General features: G+C 47.8%; 2 protein-coding genes across 2 annotated transcripts in view; one reads left to right on the top strand and one right to left on the bottom strand.

The window, feature by feature from the left end:
• Positions 1-26,785, top strand: part of CSMD2 (CUB and Sushi multiple domains 2) — a 634,343-nt gene that overhangs the window by 253,848 nt on the left and 353,710 nt on the right. The gene's annotated exons all lie outside the window — the stretch shown is intronic.
• On the bottom strand, positions 19,433-20,017 carry HMGB4 (high mobility group box 4). Its single transcript, XM_019657489.1, has one exon. The coding sequence runs from the start codon at positions 20,015-20,017 to the stop codon at positions 19,433-19,435; it is 585 nt and encodes a 194-aa protein (XP_019513034.1).

Genomic DNA, 26,785 nt, shown 5'->3' on the forward strand with positions numbered 1-26,785 from the left:
CCACTATTTGCCATACTATTCACATTTCATTTACTCCTCACTACTCTCTAGTGAGGTAAATGCATCATCACTTATGATCTAGGAAATAATTTGAGACACAGAGATGTTTAGCAACTTGCCCAAAGACACACAGCTAGTTACTAGCAGAGTCAGAAGTGGAATCCCAGGTCTGTCTGACTCCAAAGCCTTAGACATGTATGCTCCAACACCTACCTTACCTACTAAGAGGAAAATAGTACCTATTTTCAGGCACTTAAAGATCTATCATATGGAAGAAAGTTTAGGTGATTGGCAGAAACCGAAACAATGGGTAGTTGCAAGAGTCAGACCTTGACTCACTACAAGATCTAGCAGAGTAGTATAGCTTTCTGCAAGGGACCACTGGACTTAAGTAGGTGCTGGACAAATACCAGCTGGAGGTGTTGTGTTGGGGATTTATGGAGTAGGCTGGAGTGTGACTCTGAATCCCTTTCAAGCCTTTAATGTGTAACATATGGTGTTTTGATGAGATAACTCCCCGAGTTTGGTCCTCATGTTCACCCTAGACTTATGGTATTGTATTTGTGGCCATGACGGGAAAGAGAGAGGGAATTGGAGGTATGCAGGGAGGGAGGGAGAGCAGAAAGAAGTCAGCTAGTAGTTCCAGGTACAAGGCTTGAGAGAGGTATAGATCCTGCATCTTTTATTCCTTACTGAGTCATTTCTTAATTATGAGACAACTGAGAAAACATGTCGTGACCTTGGAGAGCTGGGTCCCTCCGATTTCCTTACAGCTGATTGAAGGGCATGCCCAGTGTTGACTTGTTCAGTAAACCCAGAGCTTTAATGAGGAATCCTCCTTGAATGGAACTTCAGATGACCAGGCAAGTTTTCACATGTGCCATTCCCGTTAATGCCAGCGCAAGGTCTGGGTCTGCAAAGGAACAACCGTGAAGAGAAAGGTAGATGTATTTCGTTTCTCTTTGGTCTGAACACTCTCAAGTGGGAATAGTCGTCACATGGGCAGCTTTAGAGAGAGTATGAAATGATGAGTGTTGTCCATTGAACAGCCCCGTCTTTTGAAGCATCTCATTAGGCCATCTGCACCTGAGTCAGTTTCAGTTCTCCAGACTCAATTACCCCTGGCCACCCCATTCCCCATCTCCCCACCAAAACTCTGCCATAGCCCTGTGGGTACCAGTGCCCACATTTGATTCCCAGCCCTCCATGGACAAGCCATTTAATCTTAGGTAAGTCGTTTAACCTCTTTGAGCCTCATGCCCTGTTGGTGGGATTATAAATTGGCACAACCTTTGTGGAAGCTAGTTTGACAATAGTGATTAAAACGTAAAAGGTGCACATCTCTTTTAGGAATTTTTCCCGAGGAAATAATGAGAGGTTGGTGTAAAATGATATATACAAGGATGTTCATTGCAGTGTCATTTATTATAGTGGGGGAAAAGGAAATAGTATATGTCCAACATACACCGTTCAATAAACTATGGTACCTGTGGCTGATAAAACGTGTAGCAATTAATTTCAAAGAATGTTCCAAGACATTGAAAAATGCTTAATATGATATTAAGTGACAAATCAACATAGAAAACTGAATATATAGTATGAACTAAACTTTTTACACACATACATATATAATAGTCATTAAAAAAAGACAAGAAAAAAATGTTAACTCCAGGAGCTCAGAATGGAGTGTTAATGTGTTTTTTAATGTTCTGTATTCTCTAAAAGTTTTACCATAAGCATATATGACTTTCTGGGGACAGAAAAATCAGTAAATGTGAAGATACGTTCTGATAGCTCCTACCACATACAGGATGAAAAACAAACTTCCTAACAGGATTTTCATCATCTGACCCCATCCTCATATAGCAGTTTCATCTTCCACCACTTCTCGCAGCGCAGCAGCAGCAGCAACAGCAGCTCCCCACACCGTTCCCATGCGCCTGGCTTTAGCCACTCCAAGCTACTTGCCCTTCTCTAAATACACCATAGCCATTCACCCTGTCATACCTTTATGCTTCCTGTGCTCTCCATCTGGAATGACCTACACATTTTTCAAGAAGCAATGCAGGTATCTTTACCCCTTCCTTGACAGTTCATTATTTCCGGTTCCTTGTACTTGCAGCACTTTTGACACATACTTAATCGTTACTTGTCTAACAATATGCCATCCCCATTTTCCGTTTCTTCAATAATTTATGGGAACTCTAAGGAGGGAAGACTAACCCTGTCTTGGAGCGTCAGGAACAGATTCACGGAGGATAGGACATTTGATTGGGTTCTTGAAGAATGAATAGGAGTTTGTCAGTGAGACAAAGGACAGTAGACATCCCACACAATTCTGGAACGTGCTTCCAGCTGGCAAGTTCCTATTTCTTTTTTTTTTAAATTAGTTTCAGGTGTACAACACAGTGCAATAGTTATACTTTTTACCCCTCAAAGTGACAACCCCCCTCCCCCAATCTGCTGCCCCACTCCCCGCCAATATCATATATATCTATTACAATTCCATTGACTCCACTCCCACACTATACTCCACATCCTATGACTATATATATATATTCAATTATAGTTGACATACAATATTATACAACATCAGCTTCAGGTGTACAGTGCAGTGGTCAAGCCTCTACCCTATCCATGAAGTGCTCTATCTAACAAGACATGTGACCATCTGACACCCTACAAAATATTTACAACACTATTAATTATATTCCCCAAACTGGCTTACATATCCCTATGACAATATTGTAGTTACCTATTTATGCTGTCTAATCCCTTCCCCTTCTCCCTCATCCCCACCCCCCTCCCAACTAGCAACCATCAGTTTTTCCTCTATATCTCTGAGACTATTTTCTGTTTACTTTGCTCATTTATTCAGTTTTTTAGATTCCACATATAAGTGAGATTATATGGTATTTGTCTTTCTCCGACTGACTTATTTCACAGTATCTATCCAGAGAAACCCAAGACGCTAATTTGAAAAAATATATGCACCCTTATGTTTATCACAGCGCTATTGACAATAGCCAAGACTTGGAAACAACCGAAATGCCCATCGGTAGACGACTGGATTAAGAAACTGTGGTACATTTATACAATGGAGTATTACTCGGCCATAAAGAAGAATGAAATCGTACCATTTGCAAGTTCCTATTTCTATCACAACCCTTATCTTACTGCATAGTGTACTGCATGGGGATACGTGTCTCTCCCCACCAAACAGTAGGTCCTTGAGGGAAGGAAACATGCCTAGTTTTCTTTGCGGTGTTCAGCACAGTGCCTGACACATACGAGGCATCAGAAATCTATTTGTGTCCCGAAGTATGAAAGTCTGAAATTACCACTCCAGTGATTACCTTTCTTCTTGTCTTAATGCAAATTGGGAAGAGATCACATTCTTATCTCTTATCACTGGTTTCAAGCACAGGCTCAGAGACGCTGAAAGTACTCTATAAATTGTCTGCTGATTTGAACCAAATTGAAGAAGTGGCCCACCTGGTAGACATTAGGAGGCTCTCCTGCAACATTTGAACTTCATTAGAGTATAAAAATTCCACCAACATGAGCTTTGCTTCCCCCTTTAAACAACAAGCCCCGGTTTCACAATGATGCCTTTGAAATAAATCCTATTTGAGTAATGTTTCTCTTGGACTCATAAAATCTTTATGGCAATCTTTTCTCATCTCATAGACTATAAGAAGGAAGAGAGAGCCAGACCACCGAGCTAGAAGTGGGGAATGCGGTATTTTCTCATATGTGGGTCACACATTAATGTAAATAGTTTTTAAATGCAAATCCAATACTGACTAAGATATTAGCTGAAAAATCCTAGCTCTGTCCAAAGTGCTGAATCTGTGAGCACTCTCTGATTAAAGAGTAGGTGGTTTGGAAATTATATATCCATTCAGATAGAAGGTTTGAATGTATTAAAACATCCAGTAATAGCCACACTGGGGATAAGAACACAAATACTGGCAGAAATAAAACACAGATGAACAGCTTAGTGCCCCCTACTGCAAGAGAGAGGATGAGAATGAGTTGCTAGATCTGAGGTCTCAAACCAGTTGTGCAAGGGAGGTCTGACTTGGGAGCCATGCACTAATTCAGCACGCACTTTTTGAGTGCCTACTATATCCAAGGCATTGTATTAAGACCCTAAATGAGATAAGTCATAATCTTTGGTCTTCACGAATCACAAGTGCTTGCTCAACCACAGACCAGCTGTTGACCTTGGGCAATTTACTTAACCTCTCAAGCCTCAGATTTCTCATTTAAAAATTTGGGATAATAGACTCTCACAAGATCGCTGTGCAAATTAACTAAGATAATGCTTGCAAAGCACTATGAACAGAATTTAACATATTGTGAGCTCTCAATGAATGTTCCATATTAGTATTGTATGGTACATTATGCTAAGTTCTTTATATCCACTATCTGATTTATGCTCTCATTTACTCTGCGCCAGTCACGTTGGATAGGTTTTAATAGCCCCTTTATGAAGGTGAGGAAAACGAGGCTCAGAAGAATGGAGTTGGTTTACTTGCCCAAATTCATACAGTTGGCCAGCAGCGTGGACAGAAGTCAGGGCCAGCTCTGTTTACTCGAAAGCCAGTGCTCATAATATGGCGATGCTTGATAACAGAGCCACTGTCCAGATCAACAACCAAGGAAGTTTTAAGGCGAGCGCTATCCTTATATGAGCTGGCATTTTTGAAAAGGCAAATTCCAAGGGAGTGAGGTGGGCACATGACCCTGGTGCTTGTATGAATTTTAGGTCAGGGACACATGTGGGTTGATGGAGATGGAAGGATGAATCCCAGGCCTCAGGGGAATGGGGCCAAATCCCGGCCATCCAGAAAGAGTGTCACCAAGCTGCCAGCCCATGAGGGAGCGAGAATCGGGACCAGAGACTGGAGTGGACGAGTTGGGCAGATGCGTCACATGTAGGTGGAGTGGTTAACTCCAAACGCTATAGGGGTTCTGGTGGCTACGTCCCAGAGGGTACACAGCACCCTGGATGGGCGAGGATGGTGGGCGACTGACTGTTTCCAGAATCCACTTGACACGATGGGAAGGGGCTCATGATGCATTATTGACTGGAGACTCACTGGCATGGGACAGGGCACCTTGACCCTGAATAGGTGGCTAAGCATCAGCTGGGCAAATGCTGGCATCCCAGAAGCCACTGTCGCACATACTCTGTTAGGAACCTCCAGCCGAGAGAAATCGGTGATTATACTGGTCTGTGTCCTGTGCAGCGGTGGCGATGGGGGCTTCTGAATTAGTGACAACACATTGCTCAGTGGTAAGAATGTGCTTTTGCTTTTCGTACAAGGGCTTATGATTCAGTTCTACAGACACATAACTATATATTCTCTTTGCTTTCCTCCCTGTGGGAAACTTAAGGCTGCGACGCACAACAACACTCACCACCAACACCCCCCAAACCCACCTAATAAATGATGGGAGCTATTTGGATTCCCTCGATCGAAATCAGAAAGGTCACATCTCAGCAGTGTCTTTGGAGCTGACTTTTCCCATTTGTGACAATACCGGGCTGTCCTGGGGCCTCCCTAAGGCGCCTTTTCAGCTCTGACCTTCCATGGGTATCTTTTAAATGCAGAGAATCTGGGCAGCCATCAGGCAGGTAAGCGAATCAATGAGGGCTATTCATCAAATTATGCTCCCAGGGCTTCTGTGTCTGTTGCTCTCCGCCCCTGCTGCCACTGTCAGATCAATGGGGGGACCAGATGGCTGTGCTGTGTCATAACAATGGCTCCTTTGTGGACACTTTTCTCAGTCCTTTCCCTTTAGGCTGGAGAGGTCAGAGGCACACCCCAGAAGCTCTGGGGAGGCCCGTGTTGGCTCCTGGTGAAGGTCAGCAGGGGTCTCTGGAACAGACCATGCGCTGGCCTCCCACTCACCTGTTGTGTCTGGTCAGCCCCCCTTCGATGGAAAGTGTAGTTGCCCCTGTGTCGTGTACACGGAGCACATGGGGCCTGGCCTCGTCTTCCACTGAAGCCACAGGGAAGGCATGCTGAGTTAGAGAAAAGAAAGCAGGGAGTTTCAGGGCATTTCCAGTGCCTGACCTTCATGCAGTCATGGCTTCATGGGCTGGCTCCTGGCTTAGGAATCCAGAGGGTTATTGAACAAGTACATGGGAGAAGTGCTGGAGAGCATGCGGCCTGTTCCCCTTCTCTCTGCTCGTTAATCAGCACACATGGTCACGGCCACCCGAGTCTGCCTCACTGTCTAGCTCTAGGGACACAGCTGACTCCCAGTTTCTACATCTCATGAGTCAGATTATCCAGGGAGAGAATCTGGTTGGCTGAGCTCATCGGTCAAGTGTCAACTCCTTGTCCAGTCAGCTGATACTAAGAAGGGGCTCATTCAACAGGTACAAGCATTGTTGCAGGGACCCAGCCCTTCAGAAGTGGCTGCGTGGGGAAGGGCACGGCAGTTCTGAGAAGAGGGCACGGGCTGGGCAAGCAACCCAAGGTCTATCTTCCGCATTGGGTTAGCGTCCCCATCTTCCCTGCGATCTCCCTCAGGAGGTAATGGAGAAAAAATACTCTTTGCATCTATCTTCTTGAGCTAAACAAAATGAGACAGGCTAAGGGCCTGGCGCTCTGAAGAGACCTCGAGAGCAATTTCAGGATGTCCTCACCACTACAATATTGTCTGTCTGGAGTTCAGTCTGCAAAAAGAAGCTCTGTAAATAGCAGGGATTACTGTGATGATTACGCATCCTCTAAGCGGCTAAATTCCCCAAATTCTCAGAGTTGTAATGCCTTGGGATTTAGAGATATAATTAAGAACAGATGAGCCTCGGAAAGGTTGATGACAACGATCTGGGGTTGTATGAAACGGCACAGAGACTGTTGATGTGAATTTCAGCATTTCGTCTCTCCCAGGTGGTGGTGGGACGTGGACAGAGGGGCGGTCAGTGGCCTGAGGGACCTCCATTACTGGAGTCACTGGGCCCAGGACCCCTTGCCTCCCAGTCTCCCAGAGCTGGTGACACAACCTATAAACCACTCCTCAGGTTAGGACTAGGCCGTAGTGAGGCAGCCTTGGACCGTGGCTTCCTGCTGTTACAGGATGGAGGGAGTCTGGCCATGGCTGGCCCATTTCCTCTTGGGCAGCCATTTTCTTCTGCCCACCCATCTTGCCACAAGTGGGCTTTTGCTGCAGCCTTGGGTCAGTCCTGCGCCCTCTTTAGTTGTTACTCATTTCCCTGTGTTTTTCTCGGACTTCAACACTTACTGAAAGGCGCAGAGATACCAGGAAAGCTATGCTATGTTTTATTTGCTCTACTGATCACAGCGACCTGAATCATGCCAGGAATGTTCTGACCTTCTAAAGGAAAATCAGTCCTCTCTGAACCAGAGCCAAGCGAGCAGCTTAGACCCTTTCACAAGCAAAAGCCTGGGATCAGGGAGTCCCAGGGCATGAAATCACCATCAGAATATGACTAGTCTTGACGCCCTTGCAGCAAGGGAGGGAAAGGAACCAATGGTCCAACAGCTACCATGAAAGGTGGTAGAGTGAGGGTGCTGGAGCCAGAATTCCAAGTTCTGCTACTTGATGGCTGTGTGACCTTAGATAAGTTGCTTAACCTCTCTGTGCCACTGTCTTCTCACCTGCTAACCAGAGGTTGTAACAGCATCTGTCTCATTGGGGTTGCTGTATCAGATGAATCAAAACATGCGAGGTACTTAGAACAGTGGCTGGCATCCAGTAAGTGTTTCGAGTGCTGTCCATTGTTTTCAGGTGTTTTGTGCCGTGCCTTTTCATTTTAGTCTCACAATAACCCTGGGAAACAGGTTTCTGCATTCCCGTTATGCAGAAGAAGAAATTGACTCTCGGATGTTCCCTAAATTGTCCAGGGCTGTGTAGCTAGTAAGTGGCAGGTGCAGATTTCTAAAGTGGAGCGCTCTGGCTCCAAACCCCTTGTTCTCTCTATTTCGTTATCATGGCCAGTCCCCTTCCTGGTCAGCCTGGCTTCCTGTAATCATACCCAGTCCCAGTCTCCTCCAGTCCCTCTGTTGAGTCCCGTGGCACCCACCCATATCTCATTTCCCCTGGAATCACACAGTACCGCTTCCTACCAATGATAACTCTTCTCTGAGCCTCAGTTTCTTTATTTCTGTAAACTGACCATGATGAGGCCCGCTGAGAAAGAGAATAGTGGCCCCTGAGGGTCAGAAACTGGCCTGGCATTGCTGGGAGCTGGCCTGGCACCCACATCTAGACCGTGGTGCTCTCCTGCTGAACATAAATATCAACACCACGCTATGACTGTGATGGATGAAGTAAAAAAAAAAAAAGACCACTTCATAATCACGCCCAAACTCATACAAAAGCAAGACCATTACCAAAGTACAAAAACGACCAAGCATTCTTGCTTCTGCATCTTGGCTAACATGAGTGACAGCTGCCCTTTACCGATTACAACTTTAGTCTTGCTTCATCCCTCCTGCCTTCTGGATAAAATTTATTAACTAACAAATAGTAGAATTGCACCTACTTCCTGATGGCATCCAATCCAGAGCCAAGCTCCCCTTACTTGAACCCTCCCCAAATCACCCAAGCCCAATTCCACAGTGAGTTCTTTGCAACACCCTGCCCCCTCCAGCCTCTCAACAGTTCCCTGCAGTGTGCAGCCTCCCTCATTGCCAAGAGCCAATAATCCCAGCTTTGTTCAGCTACAGGTGGATTCCTGGTGGTCTTTGGCTGTGGTGGGGGATGGGTGAGTATCCACACTGCCTTCTGGAATTAAATGCCTAGAGAGCACTTAGAAATAGGGCCTGGTACATAGTAAGTGCCCAATACATGCTAGTTATTACCATGATATTTGTTACAAAAACTGCCCTTAACCTTTGCGCAGAGCTGGTGTGCACCCACTGACTCTCACTGACCCCTTTTTTTCCTGAAGTCCCTGCCCACCCCTCTCAGGTTGTCCAGGGCACTTCAGTGTGTGCTTTTGCATTTCACAGATCTTTACACCCCAAGCCTTTGAACACCTTTATCACCCATGACTGCTGTCTGCCCCTGGGCGCCCCCCTTGGACGACATCCTCTCAGGGTGTCTAGACAGCATAAATAGAGGGGTGGCAGGGAAGCCAGGTTGGCAGAGGAGTGACAACCAGGCTTCAGTACCCGCTTTCCACTTCCTGGCAGAGCAGACACTCACCCACTTGCTAGAGCTGCGCAGGCCGGAGGAGCCTGGCCAGATTCTTCCGCACAAATGTACTCACAGCTGCATCCGCGAGGGGCAGCCCCAGGGACCGGCGAGCTCTTCCATGCCCAATGCTGCTAATTGCATTAAAAATACAGCCGCATCTGTTCATTGCAACACGAGTATCGAGGAATTTACGTGGTTTCTAATGGCAGCGTGTAGAGGGAGGACAAGGCGTGTTCTGCCTGCGGGCCAGAGGCACAGCTGTGAGCAGGAAGCTGGTGGTGTGGTTCCTGGCACCCAATAAATTCTCTAGGTGCCAGCCAAGCCCTTCCTCAGAGGCACCGAGGGATAGATCCAGGTATTTCTCTGGAATTACCAAGTTACATAAGCAGTCAAGCACGGAATGTGTGTCTGGTTGCCCAGGGGGCCTTCTGGCCAGCTCTGCTGTTTGCAGGGCTCCTGAGAGAAGCGGGGGCTGACTACTGCCAGGCACAGGACAGAAGCAGCCTGCCTCTCATGACTGCATTGCCCCTTTTCTAGCAAGCGTGTACTGAGCACGGAGCCTCGCCTCGCAGTTCCTCATCTGCAAAATGGGGGTGTTCAAAGTTCCTGCCTGGGTGAATTTTTTTGTTAAATAAGATAGTTACGTGTAAATCACCTCAAACTACTCAGCATGGCATAGACATTCAATAGAAGTTGGCTACAGCAGTCTCCCCTTATCCATGGTTTCGCTTTCCGTGGTCTCAGTTCCCCGCAGTCAACCATGGTCCAAAAATATTAAATGGAAAATTCCCACAATAGACAGTTCATAAGGTTTAAAGTGTGCACCGTTCTGAGCAGCGTGATGAAATCTCGTAGTGTCCCGCTCCGTCCTGATGGGCGTGAATCATCCCTTTCGCCAGGGTCTTCACAGCTGTATGCGCCACCCACTCCTTGGTTGCTTTGCACTCATCTCAGTTATCAGATGGGCTGTCAGTGGTGTTGCAGTGCTTGTGTTCTCGTAGCCCTTACTTTACTTACCGTGGGTCCCAAAGGGCAAGAGTAGTGATGCTAGCAATTTGGATATGCCAGAGAAGCCATAAAGTGCTCGTTACATACAGTCAGGAGGTCAATAATAGCTTAGCCATACATCACAATGCCATTATCATTCACCTCGCTTCATCTCATCACGTAGGCATTGTGTCATCTCATCTCACATCATCACTAGAAGAAGGTAAGTATGGTACAAGTATGATATTTTGAGAGAAAGACCACATTCACATACGCTTTATTGCAGTATATTATCATTTTCGTTCTATTTTATTTGTTATTGTTAATCTCTTACTGTGCCTAATTTATAGATTAAACTTTAACATCGACATGTATGTATAGAAAAAAATCATAGTATATATAGGGTTCAGTATTATCTGTGGTTTCAGGCATCCACTGGGGTTCTTAGAAGGTATCCCCTCTGGATAAGGGGGGGTCTACTGTATTGCTATTTTACTTTGTGTCAAGCATTGTACTCGATTTTAAGGCTACCAGGATGAATGAGGCAGGCTCCGTGCCCTCCTCCACACATCAGGGAGGAAAATAGTAGTTAGAATGGGATATGCATGGGATGGTGATTTGTTTGGGAACACAGACGAGGTTGGGAGGGTCAAAGAGGGGACACCTGACCTGAGTCCTGTAGGACAGGTGGAGGTTTACCAAACCTAAAAGGTAGGAAGTTTGATCCCAACCTAGAATAGCACGTGCAAAGGCCCTGAAGAGAGTGTGAGAATATGATGTTCTCAGGAAGATTCTGTGTAGTAGGACCTTAGGGTGAGTGTGTTAAGTATCGATTGCGGTGTAACAAATTACCCCAAAACGCATAGCTGGAAACATTTATTATCTCCCATTTTCTGTGTGTTAGCAATCTGGGTGTGACTCAGCTGGGTTCCCTGCCTTAGAATCTCTCACAAGGCTGCAGTCAAGGTGTTTCCCAGGGCTGCAATCATCTCAAAGCTCAACTGGGGAAAAGGATTTGTTCCGAACTTATTCACACGGTGGTTTGAAGGAGTGAGGTCCTCAGTGCTGTTGACTAGTTCCTTTCCCTAGGGCAGCTTTCAACATGGCTGCTTACTTCCGCAGAGCATGCCAGAGAGCGAAAATAAGACAAGAGTCACAGTCTTTTATAACCTAACCTCCAAGTGACAAGCCATGACTTTTGCTATATTCTGTTTGGTAGAAGCAAGTCACTAGATCCAGCCCCCACACCAGGGGAGGGCATTGTACGGGGGCATGACTATCAAGAGACGAAGATCATTTAGCCATTTCTGAAGGAGCCCTCTGACCCCCAATAATGAATGTGCTGTCCACATGCAAAATAGTCATCCCTTCCCAAGGTCCCTCAGAGTCACATCCCATGAGCGCATCAGCTCAAAGCCCAGAATGTTATTTAAATCAGGTTCGGGTGTGGATGAGACTCTTGGGTACAGGTTCTAGAATACTGTTCCTCTGGATCTGTCGATCTGTGAAACTCATGAGACAGGCTATGTGCCTCCACACGCCCAGTATATAATGGTGGGATAGGCATAGGGGAATGGCTATAGACTTCCCTGCTCAAAAAGAGAGAGAATGTGAGGCATCGAGGAGTCCCTGATCTGTAACAATTCTGAAACCCATCCAGGAAAATACTGGTTTTTTTATTCATTTCAAAATCTGGAAAAAATTCTCTGTGATTCTTAGCTCCACCTCCTGGGTTCTTGGCGTCCTCCCTCTGAGTCATGCCTTTTTTCTCATGAAAGGAAGTACATGTTTGAAACTGATTTTTCCTCAGCCTGCTTCCTACTGAGAATTTTGGGAATTCAGTGGCCTCTTTTTATTTTGTAGTCTCTGTCCCTTTCAGTACAAGCAGGCAGTGTCTCTTCTGATAACAGGTGTCTCAAAAACTTTGTGAGTCTTCTATACATCTCACTGAGATTCACTCTATTACACAAAAGCCATGCCCACAAATTTCTTTGAACTAAATCCTTCTCTACCTTGGGCTTCTGCTAAGATGGCCAAGGGACCATGCCCTGAGGCTCCCCAGAGTCCCTGTTGCTTGAGCTAGAGGACTTGTGAGGCCCACTCTGATCTCTTTACAGGGCCTCTGTGTGACTCAATAATACTGTGACCCCTTAATCTTCTCAGGTCTTAACCAACGGCTGCACAGTCACACCCTGAGCTTTAGCTCCAGACCACCGTTTCCTGATAGTCCCCAAGAACCCTTTTTGAAATTGTAGCATCTTTTGCTGTCTTGGAAGACTGAGGATTTTCAAAGCTATCAAGTCCTGGCCCCTTTTTGTTTAACAATCTTTCCCTCAGTTTCTCTCTCTTCTCACATAAGCAGCAAGAAGAAACCTGACAGCCCCTTCAACACTTAACTTGGACATGGCCTTCGCTGGATTGCTAAGTTTATTAGGCACATGTTCTGCTTGCCACATAACTGCAGACAAAACTGTCACTAAGCTTGCTGCCACCACGTGGCAAGGACCCTCTTCCTCCGGTTTCCAGTAACAAGTTCCTCATTTCCTTTTGTGCTTTCACCAGCAGCATCCTTCAAGTCCAGATTCCGCTAACAAGCTCCTCAGAATACTCCTAGCCTCTCCTCACCGCCTGGTTCCAAGGCCATCTCACATTTTTTGGATATTTTTCATGACACCATCCCTCTCTTGATACCAAAATCTGTATTCATTATCTATTTCGGTTTGTAACAAATTACCCCCAAACCATATCATGCAACGTGAAATAAGTCAGATGGAAAAAAATCAAGAACCATATGATTTCACTCATATGTGGAATAGAAAACCGAAAGCAACCAATGAACAAACAGGACAAGCAAACAAAAACTCAGACAACAGTATGGTGGTTAGCAGAGGGAGAAGGGGGTGGGGGGAGGATGAAGAAGGTAAAGGGGGTCAAACGTATGGTGACAGAAGGAAACTTGACTTTGGGTGGTGAACACAATGCACTATACAGGTGATACTGAAATCTATATAATTTTATTAACCAATGTCACCCTAATAAATTTAATAAAAAAATAGTAGTAGCTGCAAAAAACGTACTGAAAAAAAAAATTACCCCAAACCTTAGTTTGGCATGACATAACAGCATCCATCTTGGTTTCTGTGAGTCAGCATCAGGGCCTGCTCAGCTGGGCTGTCACAAGGCTGCGACGAGGTGTCCACCGGCGCTCGGGAGCGATCCATTTCCGGGCTCACTCATGGTTGTGGGCAAGATGCGGTTCCTCACAGGCTGTTGGAGGGTCTGAGTTCCTCGCTGGGTGTTGGCCAGAAGCCACCCTCGGTCCCTTGCCACAGGAGCCTCTCCATGGGGCAGCTTTCAATACGCCAGGTTGCTTAGAGCAAGCAACAGGTGGGGCCACCTGTCACAGCCTAGTCACTTCAGAAGAAGTAGTATCCTATCGCTTTTGTCACATCCTATCTATCCATTGAAAGTCGCTAGGTCCAGCCCACACTCAAAGGAGTTACACCAGGGTGTGAATACCAGAAGGTGGGGCTTACTGGGAACTATTGCGGAAGCTGAGTGTGGGTGACAGTGCAACTGGTGAGGAAGCAATGGCCTGATTGTGCCATGTCAGACCCTCCATAGGTGATGGGCAACCATGGAAACATTTCGCTATTGAAGGGGAGAAGTCTTAAAACATCACTCAGCCAAGCGCCGGCCGAGTGGCTCAGTTGGTTAAGAGCTCGCTCATGAGTTTGAGCTCTGAGCAACAGCGGTTCGAGTCCAGCCCGAGCTGAGCAGCCGCTGAGCTGCCAACAGGTAACAGGATGGCTCAGCTAAAAACAAAAACAAAAACAAAAACAAAACATCACTCAGCCAGCCAGAGCAGAGAAAGAATGGGAATCGGAGTGATGGGTAGGGAGTGCTGTTGCAAGGAAACTGTTATGAGGGGATGGCCACGTGAGATCGCTCATCGTGTCACTGCTCATCTAACCCAGAGGTCAAGGCCAGCCTGGAGGGTCACATGACCTCCTCTGGACCTTTGGCCATATTCTTTCTTCTGCTTCAACTGCCTTTTTGTGTGTTGTCCTCACCTTCTTTAAACCATCCTGTAGAGACCCAGGCAGGCACCCCCACTTCTTATACACGAGGCCTCATTTATAATGATGCCCCCAACATTTCATTTATTCTCCCACAAACCTGTAAGGCAGGTATGGTTATGTGTGTGATTAGAGGTGCATGACAGGACCAACTGGTGCCAATGCCTTTGTGACTTCACCCTGATGACCTCACTCTGCCATGGTCCTGGTCCTTAGCCTTAAAGGTCCAGAAACCAGACTTTTTTGTTCTCAAACAATTGATGCTTTAGTGGAGGCCGAACCCAACTATTAAGTTGCTGTGTGGCCCAGATGCTAATCATTTGTTTGCAGCTGGGATCAGGTTCTCTGACGGGATTTGAGGGAACCCCAATAAATACATATACTTATTCCCCTGTCAAGTTCAGAATCAATTGGCAAGTGCAGGAGAAAGACAGATGAGGATCAATCTGTCACCTTTTGTTACCAATGAACCAGCTGCAGAGAGACCTGGACACACTCTGCAGCTAAGGGAGGGGTGGGGACGGGGGAGAGAAGGGCATGGGCAGCTCCTGCTCTCCGACTCACCAGGCAGATAAGTCCTGCCTCCCCTTCGAGTGAATGCCCGAGTGAATGCCCGGCTGCGTGAGGGAGAAGAATTCCTCTGTGGCCCTGGGACCTGGGAACTTTTAGAAATGCAAAGCATAGGCCGAACTCCCAGCAAAGTGGGTTCAAACTCTAGGGGTGGGGCCCAACGATCTGCATTTTAATAAGCTCGGAGGCGATTCTAATGTTGGGTCAAAGTTGAGAAGCACTAGTCTAGTGGAAGCTGTTCCACGTGGAAATATGAAACCTAGGAAGACATGTTTCCCTGGAATATTCTGCCTCCCATGGTCACCGTTCGCATTCCAAGGAAAACAAATCACAGGCAGAGAAGTTTTATAGTTGCCACAGTTGATTATCAGCTTACATCTGCTCCAAGGATTACCAGGTAGAGTCTCCTGATTATCTCCTTTCCAAAGAGGGAAAATGTCATGGATTTGGTATTTGTTAGCCTTGCCTCTTTCTCTTGTGGACCTAGGAGGGGGTGACATCCTATTGTTGGCCTGTGATAGTCTCTGAAGACTCTAGAATGACCAATAACTAGAAATCAAGATGGATCCTCCTGTTAAAACCCCTCTGGGGCTCCCCCACTGCACTTAGATTTCAAAATAAAACCCTTGACAAGGCCTGCCCCCTTCAGTCTCATCTCAGCAGCACACTGACACCTCCAGTCACTCAGGCCTCCCTCCTGTCCTTTCAGTATGCCAAGCTCACTCCTGCCCCAGGACCTTTGCACTTGCTGTCTGCGGTTTGAAGAACTCATCCCTCAGACCCTGGCATGCCTGGCTCCTCTTTGTCCTTTAAATCCAACCCCAAATGTCATCTTCTCAGATCACCCATTTAAGGTGCCCTCAACCCTACTTGTCATCCCTTGTTTATCTCATTACCCTAGGTTTTTGGGGGGTTTTCAGAGCATTTTACACTATCAAAAAAATGATATGGTATGTTTATTTGTTGACTTATTTGTCTACCCCTCATTGGAATGTAAGAGATCAGGGATCTTGCAGTCTCCAAAGCACCAGAACAGCTCCTGGTATACCGCAGACCTCATATTTACATAAATATTTGTTGAATAAATGAATAAATGAATAGATGAAGGACTTCATGAACACAGGAAAGGGCTCTGGGTGAGAGGGATCAGAGAGGTGTGATTCAGTCATGAACAAGAGGGTGATGGGCCCAAAGACCCTGCCTCCCTCTCCCCAAGGGCGGGGGCACCCGAGCTCAGCTGAGTGCCTGGAAGGCTGGCACCACACCACATTTTCTGCCTGCTTTTCCTCTTGCCCTGTTATCCTAAGCCTGGACTCCCCCTTCTTCTCTGCCTCCTCCCCTCCCTCCTCCACTGTCATTATATTCCAGTCATTAGAAGCCAGCAGATTCACACCCTCCTGTCGCCTTTTTCATAAAGGAATGTTAATGGAGTTAGTTTTCAGCAGGGGTGCTGCAAACTGTTGTCAAAACTCTGATTTGGCCACCCACATTCACATAATTAATCACACAGGAAACCAAAAACGGGTGGCCTGAGGGCTGGGGCCCAGCTCCGTGGGGGCCCTCTTCCCAGAGCAGAGTGTGGCGTAAACACACAGCCACTGCCCACGGAGTCCACACTCGGGTTGGAAACAAGACCACCCAACTAGAACCACTCCTCAATAGTTCAGTTAGGGGGCTTCCTCCACCTGCCAGAGGTTGGCAACAAAGGAAAGACAATTAAACAAGTAGGGTAGAGGCTGGAGGGAGAAATACAGTTAAAGACCATCTCTTCTAGAATTATCAGGGAGCCGGCATTTAGTGAGGGTGGTATTAGTTCTCTATTGCTGTGTAACAAATGACCACAAGCTTACTGGCTTCAAACAACACACATTCATCATCTTACCGTTTCTGTGGGTCAGGACTCTAGTAACAGCTTAGCTGGGTCTGTTGCTTGAGCTCTCAGAAGGCTGCAGTCAAGGTGTCAGCCTGGGCTGAGTTCTCATCTCAGGGCTCAACTGGGGAAAGACCCACTTCCCCGCTCGTGTGGTTCCTACAGCACTCACTTCCTTGTGGTGTAGGCCTGACACCTTCCGTTTGTTACTGGCTATTGGCCTGAGGCCACCTTCAGCTCCTAGAGATTTCCCAGCTCCGTGCCATATGGGCTTCCCCAGCTTGGCTGCTTTGTCAAACCAGCAAGGAGAATCTCGAGAGCAAATCAACCAGCAAGATGGAGGTTTATGTATCATTACGCAATCACAGAATTCACATCCCATCCCTCGTGCCTTATTCTATGCGTTAGAAGCAAGTCACAGATTCTGCCCATATTTAATGGGAAGGGATCGTATGGTGGGGGTGGGAGGGGTAAACCATGGGACAGCCACCCTAGAAGGGGTCCACCAGTCCCTATTGTGTGTCAAGGACTGTGCCCAATACTTCTGCATGTGTTACATCATTTAATCACTGAACAATCTGTAAGTCAGGCATCACCCCCACTGCACAGGTGACAAACCTGAGGCACGGAGGAATAAGAACTTGCCCAAGGCCCTGTGACTGTTAAGACGGGAACCACTAGTATCATGACACCAAGTTAACCTGTGCACGCTTAGGAACTAGAGGATCAGCATCTTTACAGTGAGGAGCAAGGGTCCGAGGCAGGCAGGAAAAGGGGTAGCAAGAGCTCCCCCTAAGATGTGAGACCAGGAAGCAAGGATGGGGATGGGTTACGTGTTGAGAAAGAAGAAAACAGAACACTTATGTCTGATGATCTGTTTTCTCAGCGAAGCAGGAAATGAGGGTGTCTCCTGAGAGGGTGGGGGTTGGGCTGGAGGGGAAGCAGAGCCAAGTTGGAACATCAGCTGTGGGGAACAGGGAATGGGGAACGGGAATCTTGACAGCGTGAGTATAAGGTTGCCAACCAAGCAGGATAAAGCTGCTTCCTCCGTGAGGACTTCAGAGGTCGCCTCTGTGGGTGGTACTTACCCCTGTCCCCAGTACTCTATGGAATCTTCACTTTCCTCATCCTGCCTAGTAGTGCTCTGGTTTATACCCACATCTACCTTTCTCATCAGAAGGAAAGCTTTCACAGGGCAGGAACTGTGTTGGGCCTCCTGGTACCCAGCACAGGGTCTGGCACATGGAAATTCTCCGTTAATGGCCTGTCGGATTCTAGACTCTGAATTTCTAAATCACTCTTACTATATTACCTCTCATCTCCTAATGGCCCTCAAAGGCTATTCAAAAATATGTAGTTTTACTTTTGTTTTGAAAGTAAAAATTCCAACAGCGGTAGAGAACAGAGAGTAAGTCCGTCATGGGATAGCAAGGCGGGATTAGGCGGGGGTCTGTGGTAGGTGTAACCTGGTGGTGAGCGGTTTGCATGGTGGCCCAGACTTTTGGATGTGAAGAAGTCAAAAGCCACTTCAAAATATTCCATATCAACCTATATCGATTGGTATGAAACGTTGCCCACGGTATATTGGTGCCTGAAAAATAGTTACAGTGCAGACAGAATAATCCCATTTGTATCAAATGACCAGTTCTGACTCATTTTAAGTGGCAGAAAACCTAACTCAAACCATCTTAGACAAAAAATGAAACGTGTGGGCCCATCTTCAGTGAAGTCCAAGAGCATGCTCTGATGCCAAAGGGACTAACATTTTGGCCTGATGAGACAGATGGCTGCAAATGGCTGTCATCAGTGCCTGCGCCCCACCCCTTGCCCCCCGGACTGCATCCTCCCCTGGGGTTCCTTGCACAAGTCCTGAGATCCACTCTGATTGGACTAATTTGGGCCATATGCCCATCCCTGAACCAATCACTGAGGCCAGGGGGAGTCCATCTGATGAAGCCTTGGTTGGGGTGGAGTTGGGCTGCTGTGAACAAGAGGAAAAGGAATGGATACTGGTCATAATGGTCATAATGGCAACAAATCTCCACTGTGCGCATGTGTGGGTTATGCTTCTATCCACAGAAAAATGGCCAGGTGGCTGCCCACCAAAATGTCAACAGGGTTTTTCTCCAACTTTTAGGACTTGGGGCAGAGCCAGGCTCCTGTTTTTATAAAATCAGCCCCAAGCTTCACCCTGATTAGAATAGGGACCCCCACTGGAGCCTTGCCCTGGCCCACTAATGGCGTCTAAGATTTGCTGCGGGACCAGTTCTGGAAATACTGGAGACACTGCGTTCCCTAGGCCCACCTAGACTCCAGTTTCCCAGCCTCTGCTGGGGCCTGAATTAGAAGCTCGCCCTACACTCCAGGCTTCTGACCCTCCTGGTGAGGAGGGTGGCAGGACTGTGTGTGCATGCACCTGGCCTTGAGTATGGCCCTGACCCTGAGGAGGGCCTTCCAACCTGGATAACCCCTTGGGACTGGGATGCTACCACCTTCATGACTCCTAGCGTCTTTCTACCTGGCCACTCCCACCCCACCTGCCCAAGCCAAGCCTTGTGGGTACTAACCACACACATCCCTTTGGATATTGCCACTTCTCTAAAAGTCAGCCCCTCCCCAAGATCAGTTTCCCAACCCCCACCTCAATGCTCCCACACCAACCTCCCCAAAGCAGCAGCGGCCTCCCCACCACCACACACGAGACCACGGACAGGCAGTGTAGCTGAATGGCATTTTATTTCTAATTGGATCCACCAGCTTTGTCTGACTTAGCTCGCTTGCACCCTCTGCGCTGGTTCTTAGCCAGCTCTCGGAGAGTCTTCTTCCTGGCATGGCGCTGCGTGCGGTAGACTTTCAGCTCCTCGTGGTACTTAGCTCTCAGGAGAGCTGCTCTTTGTTCATACGGCTGCTTCTCGATGTCCGGTTTTGCAGACCACATCTTCCCAGAGGCCTTTGCCACCTGCACCACCGACCAGTTTGGGTTCTCCCTCTTCAGCTGGGCGTAGTGGTCTTGGCAGAAGAGTAGGAAGGACGATGGAGGCCGCTTAGGTGCCTGGGGGTCCCGCTTTCTCCGCTTCTTCCTCTTGCCAACGTAATTCATCATCTCTTCCTGGTACCGGGCTTTGTCGAGCTTGGCCAGGGCTTCATATTTGGCCTTTTCATGCTTTGAGATGGACCTCCATTTTTCCGAACACTTTCTAGAGAACTCTTGAAAGCCAAGGTAGGTATTTGGTTGCTGCTCCCTGAACTTGTTCCTGCAATTCAGTATAAAGTGGATGTAAGAAGAGACGTTCACCTTGGGCCTTAGCTGGATTTCTTTGGCCATGTTCATAAGGTCATTTTCTTTTTCTGTATTCAGTAATGTGGACAGCAGAGACTTTTGTCCCCACACTCCAGGAGCAATCTAGAAGGTGCTCTGCTTGCGATGAATTTTTCTCTCTGCAGGAGCTGCAGCCAAGGGGCGGCCTTTTCAGTGGTGGTGGTATTGTTGGGTCAGAAGAGGGGATGGTGACATCACTCCCAAACTGGCCACTCCCAGTGCCTGTGGCATTTGCATACAGGTACTCCCATTGGTTGGCTACTTGAGGGTCAGTTTTTGCTTCTCATGAAAGATAATGGTTCCTCTGGAGAAAGCTATGGACCAGCCATTCCTGCTGGAGTATATCTCCTTGGCTTCCTGGAGGCAGTGGGCCTCGCTCAGCTGTAGGAGCTTTTGACCCCTCAGATGCGGTAACAAATCACAAGGTCTGCCTTCCTGGCCATAAGCTTGTCAAGGCGCTGCATCACGCCTTCCGAAGGCAGCCTGGAAATAATGAACCGGAGGGGGTGGATGGCTCCAGAGCTGTCATGATAAAATGGGAAGGCTTTCTGTTTGCCCTGAACAGTGGCAGCTCCTACTGTACGAAGGGTTTAGTAGTAACTCTAAAAATAATCAGGTGTGACAGCTGTGACTCGGTTCCTGTCAGGACAAAGTTTGTCTAATTTAAAACCCGAGCACTTGGGCTGTAAGTCTTAAACTCTTTGTTTCTCTGAAGAAATTTGAGGGGGAGGGAGAGAAACAGGAGAAGGCTGAGATTTTACTAATGATGTTTGAGTCCAGGAAAAACGAGAGCAAACCCTTGGCATATCAGGAGGCCTCACCTCAGGGGTCCCCATTTCTTGGGGTTAGAGCACAAAGCTCTAACCGCTATGCTCACACTCGTTGGCTTCGGGCCCTTTGTAAAAGCAGTTGCAAATATCCCACCCGTCTTCCAGCTGAGGGGAAAGGAAACAGTGTCTTGGACCTGTGGACATCGTGAGACACTTGCTTATATGGTACTGCAGTTCATGCAGCCCAGTGGTTGATGGTCGCGCTCAATTTGCAGGACTAGAAAACTAAGCCCCATGAACATAAAAATTAACCTGTTTAAGGTAAAACAGCCACTGACAGGTGAGGGTCTGGATTTAGACCCATTTACCTGACTCGCACCTGTGCTTCCTCCCACCTGCACAGAACTGTTGCCTCGGGGAACAAGGGTCCGGGTATGTGGCCACAGCAGCTGAGCCTGACAAGGAAACTTGCCTAAGGCTAGACCACATTTAGAATGTTTGCCAAGTCCACTGCCAGGGCTCCAAGACTTCAGCCTCTATCTTGTTGTAAAAGAAAGGTGGAAATTGATGAGTCCTGAATTCTCTGCTGAGAGGTGGCTGAGCTACCTCAGCCAGCCCCTTTCTTCCTATTAGCCCATGATTTCTCTTCTGTAAAATCAATGTGTAGACTGGCGAGGAAAAAAAGCCCCTCCAGGTTACATGCTGCAGTTTTGTGGCTGGATTTGGGAGCCTGGGAGACACCAGATGTCCGCCAAGGACGTCTGGGCTAGTGGAGGCGGAAGAGGGGTCTGGCCAGTGGGAATGGATTGCTCCGGGGACATTTGTCAGCCCAGGTAGCTTTTCCCACTCCGATGCTTTCTCCCCAGGGGCCAGAGGTCGGCTCACCTGTTTGCTGGACTTGAACTGGGCTGCAAAGATAAATGGGACGGCGCTCCTGCCTGAGGTAGAAGGATGGGCCGTGAGGAAGAATTTGGCTCAAGTCTCTATATTAATCAGACCCTGCTCAGACTCACAACAAAACCCAGCAGCTTATCTCTGCTTCTGTCCATGACCTTTCACCCCTATCACAATGATAAGATCCAGGAAGATTAACCCCATGATAACCATCTGGAGCCCAGCAGATCTAGGAAGAGAAGGCAGTAAACGTGAAAGCTATGGCAGCCCCTTTGTTGTTCAGGCCACCCTCCCAACATGGAGGGATGAAGAGAAAGCAGGGGAATTCTTTGTCTGAGGAGCTACGGGGTGGGGGTGGGGGTGAATGAATGCACCTGGCTTTCTACATTAATGCTGTGTGTGCTAGGGTCTGAGGTGTGCCCCTTCAGATCCCTTTTCCAACCTCCTCTGCTGTTCTCTGCCCCTAAGCTGACCCATGTGGACCACATCAGTGGAGCCTATACCCTCTGACTTCCATTTCAGTTTGGCCAGTGGGGACCCCAACAGGAGATGAAGGAGGGAGGAAGGTGAGGCCAAGGCATTTATTCTCCTGGCTCCCTCCCTGTGGGGTCGCCTGGGGCTGTCTCTCCATCCCTGGACTGAAAGTCTCAGCTTCCTCTTAAAGTATCCTCTCTAAATGACTGAGTCCTTTCAAGTTCAGGGGTTGCTCCCTCTCCTCGCACCCTCCTAGGAAAAGCCCTGCTTTTACCGGCCTCCGAGGACTCTGCGGTCTCTCGTGGCTTTTCCACACCTTGCCCGTCCCTCTGTAAATACCTCTTTATTAAACACTCGGACTTATTCTAATTTGAGTGCCATCTGTTTCCTGCCGGGACCCTGACCAATGCACCGTTTCTAGCCTATGAACAGCCGTGGAGATGGATAAATAAACCGTGAGCATCAGTCCAAGGTAGGAAGGTATTGAACTGGATACGCAAGAGCTAGGCAGTCACACAGCCAGGAGTGGGCAGCAGGGCAAGAGTGCCTCCCAGGACAAGGGCAGGACAGGGCCGCAGGGCCCAGGAGGAGTGTCTCATAGGCTTTGTATTATGAGCTGGGACATTGGTCAGAGGGCCAGATAGTAAATACATTAGCCTTTAGGGGCCACACAGTTTCAGTTGCAAGTACTCAACTCTGCGGTTGTAGCTCAAAAGTACCCATAGATAGTATGTAACAAATGAGTGAAGCAGTGTCCCAGTAAAACTTGGCAAAAACGTACCGTGGGCTGGAGGTCATAAATCTGCCACCCCCGGTCTAAGAGGAGAACTCAGTATTTTCAAATTTTCTGATCACAGTTTACAATAGGAAATACATTTTACATCATGACCCGTTTGTGCAGGGGCGTACTTCATAACAATATTTTAAAAATGCTTAACGTGCCAGCCTCTGTTCTAAGCACTTTAGCTGTATCAATTTATTTAGCCTTCATAAAAGCCCTGTGTGAGGTGGGTGGGCTGGGGTGCTATTTTTCTTGCCAAGATAAAGATCTCCAAGCACAGAGAATTTACAGGAAAAAAAAGTTTTATGAAACCTACATTTCTTTTCTATTCTATTCTGTTACAGTCTCCTCTACTTTATTTTGTTATTTAAAATGCAACCCACAGGCTGATCTCATGACCCGCTGATGGGTCACAATCTATGGATTAATTTGAAAACCACCGTCTAGGCAGCTGGGAGGGAGCTCCTCTTTACTTGGTGTTAAAATGACATGAAAATCGGAACATGGACTTAGCAGCCAGACAGACATAAGTTCAAATTCTGGCTTCACCACTTACTAGCTGGGTAACATTGGGCAAGTCCATCTTACGGTCTTATCTGTACAAAGCAGTGGAGTGATACTAGAATGGTGAGGATCAACTAACTAACTGAGGTGATGGGAAGCAAAGCCCCTGGCACGCCCTGTCCCCTACAGTGTGGGCTGGACTTGGGGACTCACTTCTAGTGAACAGAGTATGGGAAAGGACAAATTGTATTCCACAGTGGAGAAAGCTGGCCGATCCGCCTTAACCAAGCAATCAAAGTGAGCATCAATAATGGGCCGTATTGATATCCCATTCCTTCTCTATAATATGATTAATGAGAGCATGTCACCTCTGCAGCATTCTTCCCCCAAATCTATAACCATATCCAAATCCATATGAGACAAACCCAAATGAAGGGGCATTTAATAAAATACTTGACCAGTATTCTTTAAAAGTGTCAAGGTCTTGCGAAAACAAGGAAAGCCTGAAAAATGGACACAGGTGGGAGGAGACCAAGTAGACATGATGACTGAAGGCAATGAGAAGCATTGGACTGGATCCTGGACAAAAAAAAAAAAGCAGGGCGGGGGGCGAGGGCCTCAGTGGAAGAACTGGGGGTATCTGAGTAAAGTCTTCCGTTGAGCCAACAGTATTGTACCAATGTGGATTTTTAGTTCTGATACATGTCCCGTAGTTATGTAAGATGCTAATATTAGGGGGAGCTGGGTGAGAGGTATACAGGAAATTTCCTTAGTATCTTTGCAACTCTCTTCTCATTTCAAAATAAAAAAAAATCTTCCCAGCTGACAGTGCTGTGCGCCCAGGGTTCAGACCGCCTGCACTTGATCCTTCTCCTTCAGGACTCACGGGGCAGAAACCCTCAACTGCAGCAACATAGGCTCCTGGCACATCTTCTGTCACAGGGTTTCTCAAATCTGGGGGCATGCTGCAACTGCCTGAGGAGCTTTTAAAAATCCCAGTGCTCAGGCCACAGCAACACAAGAGCAGAAGGACCTGGCACAGGCATGTGATAAATGCTTTGATGCTTCCTCACGCTCCCTCCTATGGGATGGAAATCAGTGGCTACACTTGCCCTCTGAGCCAGGCATCTGTGGTGGGGAGAATAATGGCTCCACCAAGATGTCCACACACTGCACCCGGAAGCCCGTGAACATGTTACCGTACACAGCAAGAGGAACTTTGCAGATGTGATTACATTAAGAATTGTGAGATGGGAAGATTATCCTGGATTACCCAGGTGGGCCTGATGGAATCACATGGGTCCTTACAAGAGGAAGGCAGGAGGGTCAGAATTAGAGATGACAATGTGATGACAGATGCAGAGGGTCAGAGGCAGAGAGAGATCGGAAGGTGTTACACTGCTGGCTTTGAGGATGAAAGGACCACAAGCCAAGAAAGCTGGCTGCCACAGAGAAGCTGGGAAAGGCAAACAAATGAATTTTCCCCTAGAGCCTCCAGAGGGGAAGCAACCCTGCCGAGGACACCTTGACCTCGGTCCACTGTTACCCATTTTGGACTTCTGACCTCCAGAATTGTACGATAATCTGTGTTGTTTCAAGCCACTAAATTTGTAGTAATTTGTTAAAGCAGCAATAAGAAATGAGCACAGTATCTTTTCTCCTCCAGCTGGTGGTCTGTAACTTTTTCTGTGCTATTCTAAACCCCTGCTTGTGTTAATAAAGATGAGAAATTTACCCCGCCACTTATCAGATTAGTTGAGGTGGCAGGGAGCACAGTCTACTCAATTTTACACACTCTTTTTCACTCGCTCACTGACTCATTAAGTCACTAATTCACTCATTTGGCTACCAGTTAATTCATTTATATATTCTTTCAGTTCATTCACTCATTCACCACACATACACACATACACACACACACACACACACACACCCTCAATAAATATTAATATTAATAGCTGTGAGTTTCTAGAGCAGTGTGGCTGCTTTTCGGATGACCAGTTATAAGCAGTGTTTGAGCGATGGATATGTCTTAGGAAGGAAGGTGGGACTAGCAGGAGGCACCTGAAATTTCCTGAAAGCCAGATGGGGGGAAGGCAGGGTCATAAGCCAGACCGAGGCTCTTTTCACTGACCTCATGCCAAGCACAGGTACTCAATCAGATGCGACCATGACATTTTAATAAAAATGATGTAATGCTTTAGGTATATCATCTTTGGAAGAGACATTAATTTGTCTAAGGCTGCACAGCAATGAGTGGCAGAGCCAGGCCTCAAACAGGTTGGTTTGTCTCCTGAGGTCATATGTTCAGCCTCTACCGGTGGTCTAGGAACCCCTCTGGCCGTGGCTGGGAAAGGAGGAAGCCGGGAAGGAACAGGCCAAGCAGTGCAGAAGGAGGCAAGCAGAAGGGGAATGTGGTGTCTGAATCTCAACAGTGAAGGGATTCAGGGGAGACTTTTCTCATCTGGATTGATCCTCCTTCCAGATGGATCTGGTCAAGCTATCCCAGTTCATAGGATGTCCCGAGTCCAGCAGGTTGACTGACCTAGAAGGCCCACAGAACCACACCAGTATCTGTGGGTACACACAGAGCTGGCTCCACTCCCAAGGTCACAGGCTGGTCAGAGCTGGGCGATGTGGCAGCCCCCAGCCCGATGGACCAGTAGGCAGCTGGACAGGAAATGGGACAGATGATTGGCACTATGGGATCAGCATGGAGGGAGCCAGGCCTGACTGATCCCCTCTGGCAGGGTGCAGCATGAAGGGAGATGAGATCTAAGACCACCTGTGGGGAGGTAACCCCACGGTGAACGGTGGGTGCCCCTCACAGGCCTTGACAAAGCCACTCCCTCACACCACAGAGTGGGAAGAGTGGCCTCTTATCGTTCAGTCCAGCCCCCTGCCACTTTCAGCCACAGTGGACATCTTGTTGTCTGCCTAGCATCCCCGCCTGCCTTTTGAGCACATTCCTTGAGAACCGTCCTCCCATCAGGCACGGGGTTCTAGTAGAGGCCACGCCTATGGTCCCAGGAGTGGGCACATCGCCCAGCCAGACTAATCCGGGGCCTCCTGTGAGCTTCTGGTACTTGGAACCAAGGGGAGAAATCCCCGTCCTCTCCCAGGGGATGAAGGTGAGAGGGTGAATCAGGGAGCTCCTAAGGGCGGGCATGGTTCCAGCCTCCAGCAGCCGCCATTTGCAATAGAGCGAATGAAGCCAGCAGACGGAGTACAACAAAGATGGGGTGCAAGGGGGGGGCGGGGTTGTGGCATTTGAGTCCCTGGTTCTAGTCATTCCTGGGGTTCTGGTCATCCCAGCCAGAGCCCTGCTCCTCCTATGGTTTGGCTACAGCA

Source organism: Hipposideros armiger, unplaced genomic scaffold (genome assembly GCF_001890085.2).
Source record: "Hipposideros armiger isolate ML-2016 unplaced genomic scaffold, ASM189008v1 scaffold_10, whole genome shotgun sequence".
Lineage (NCBI taxonomy): Eukaryota > Metazoa > Chordata > Mammalia > Chiroptera > Hipposideridae > Hipposideros > Hipposideros armiger.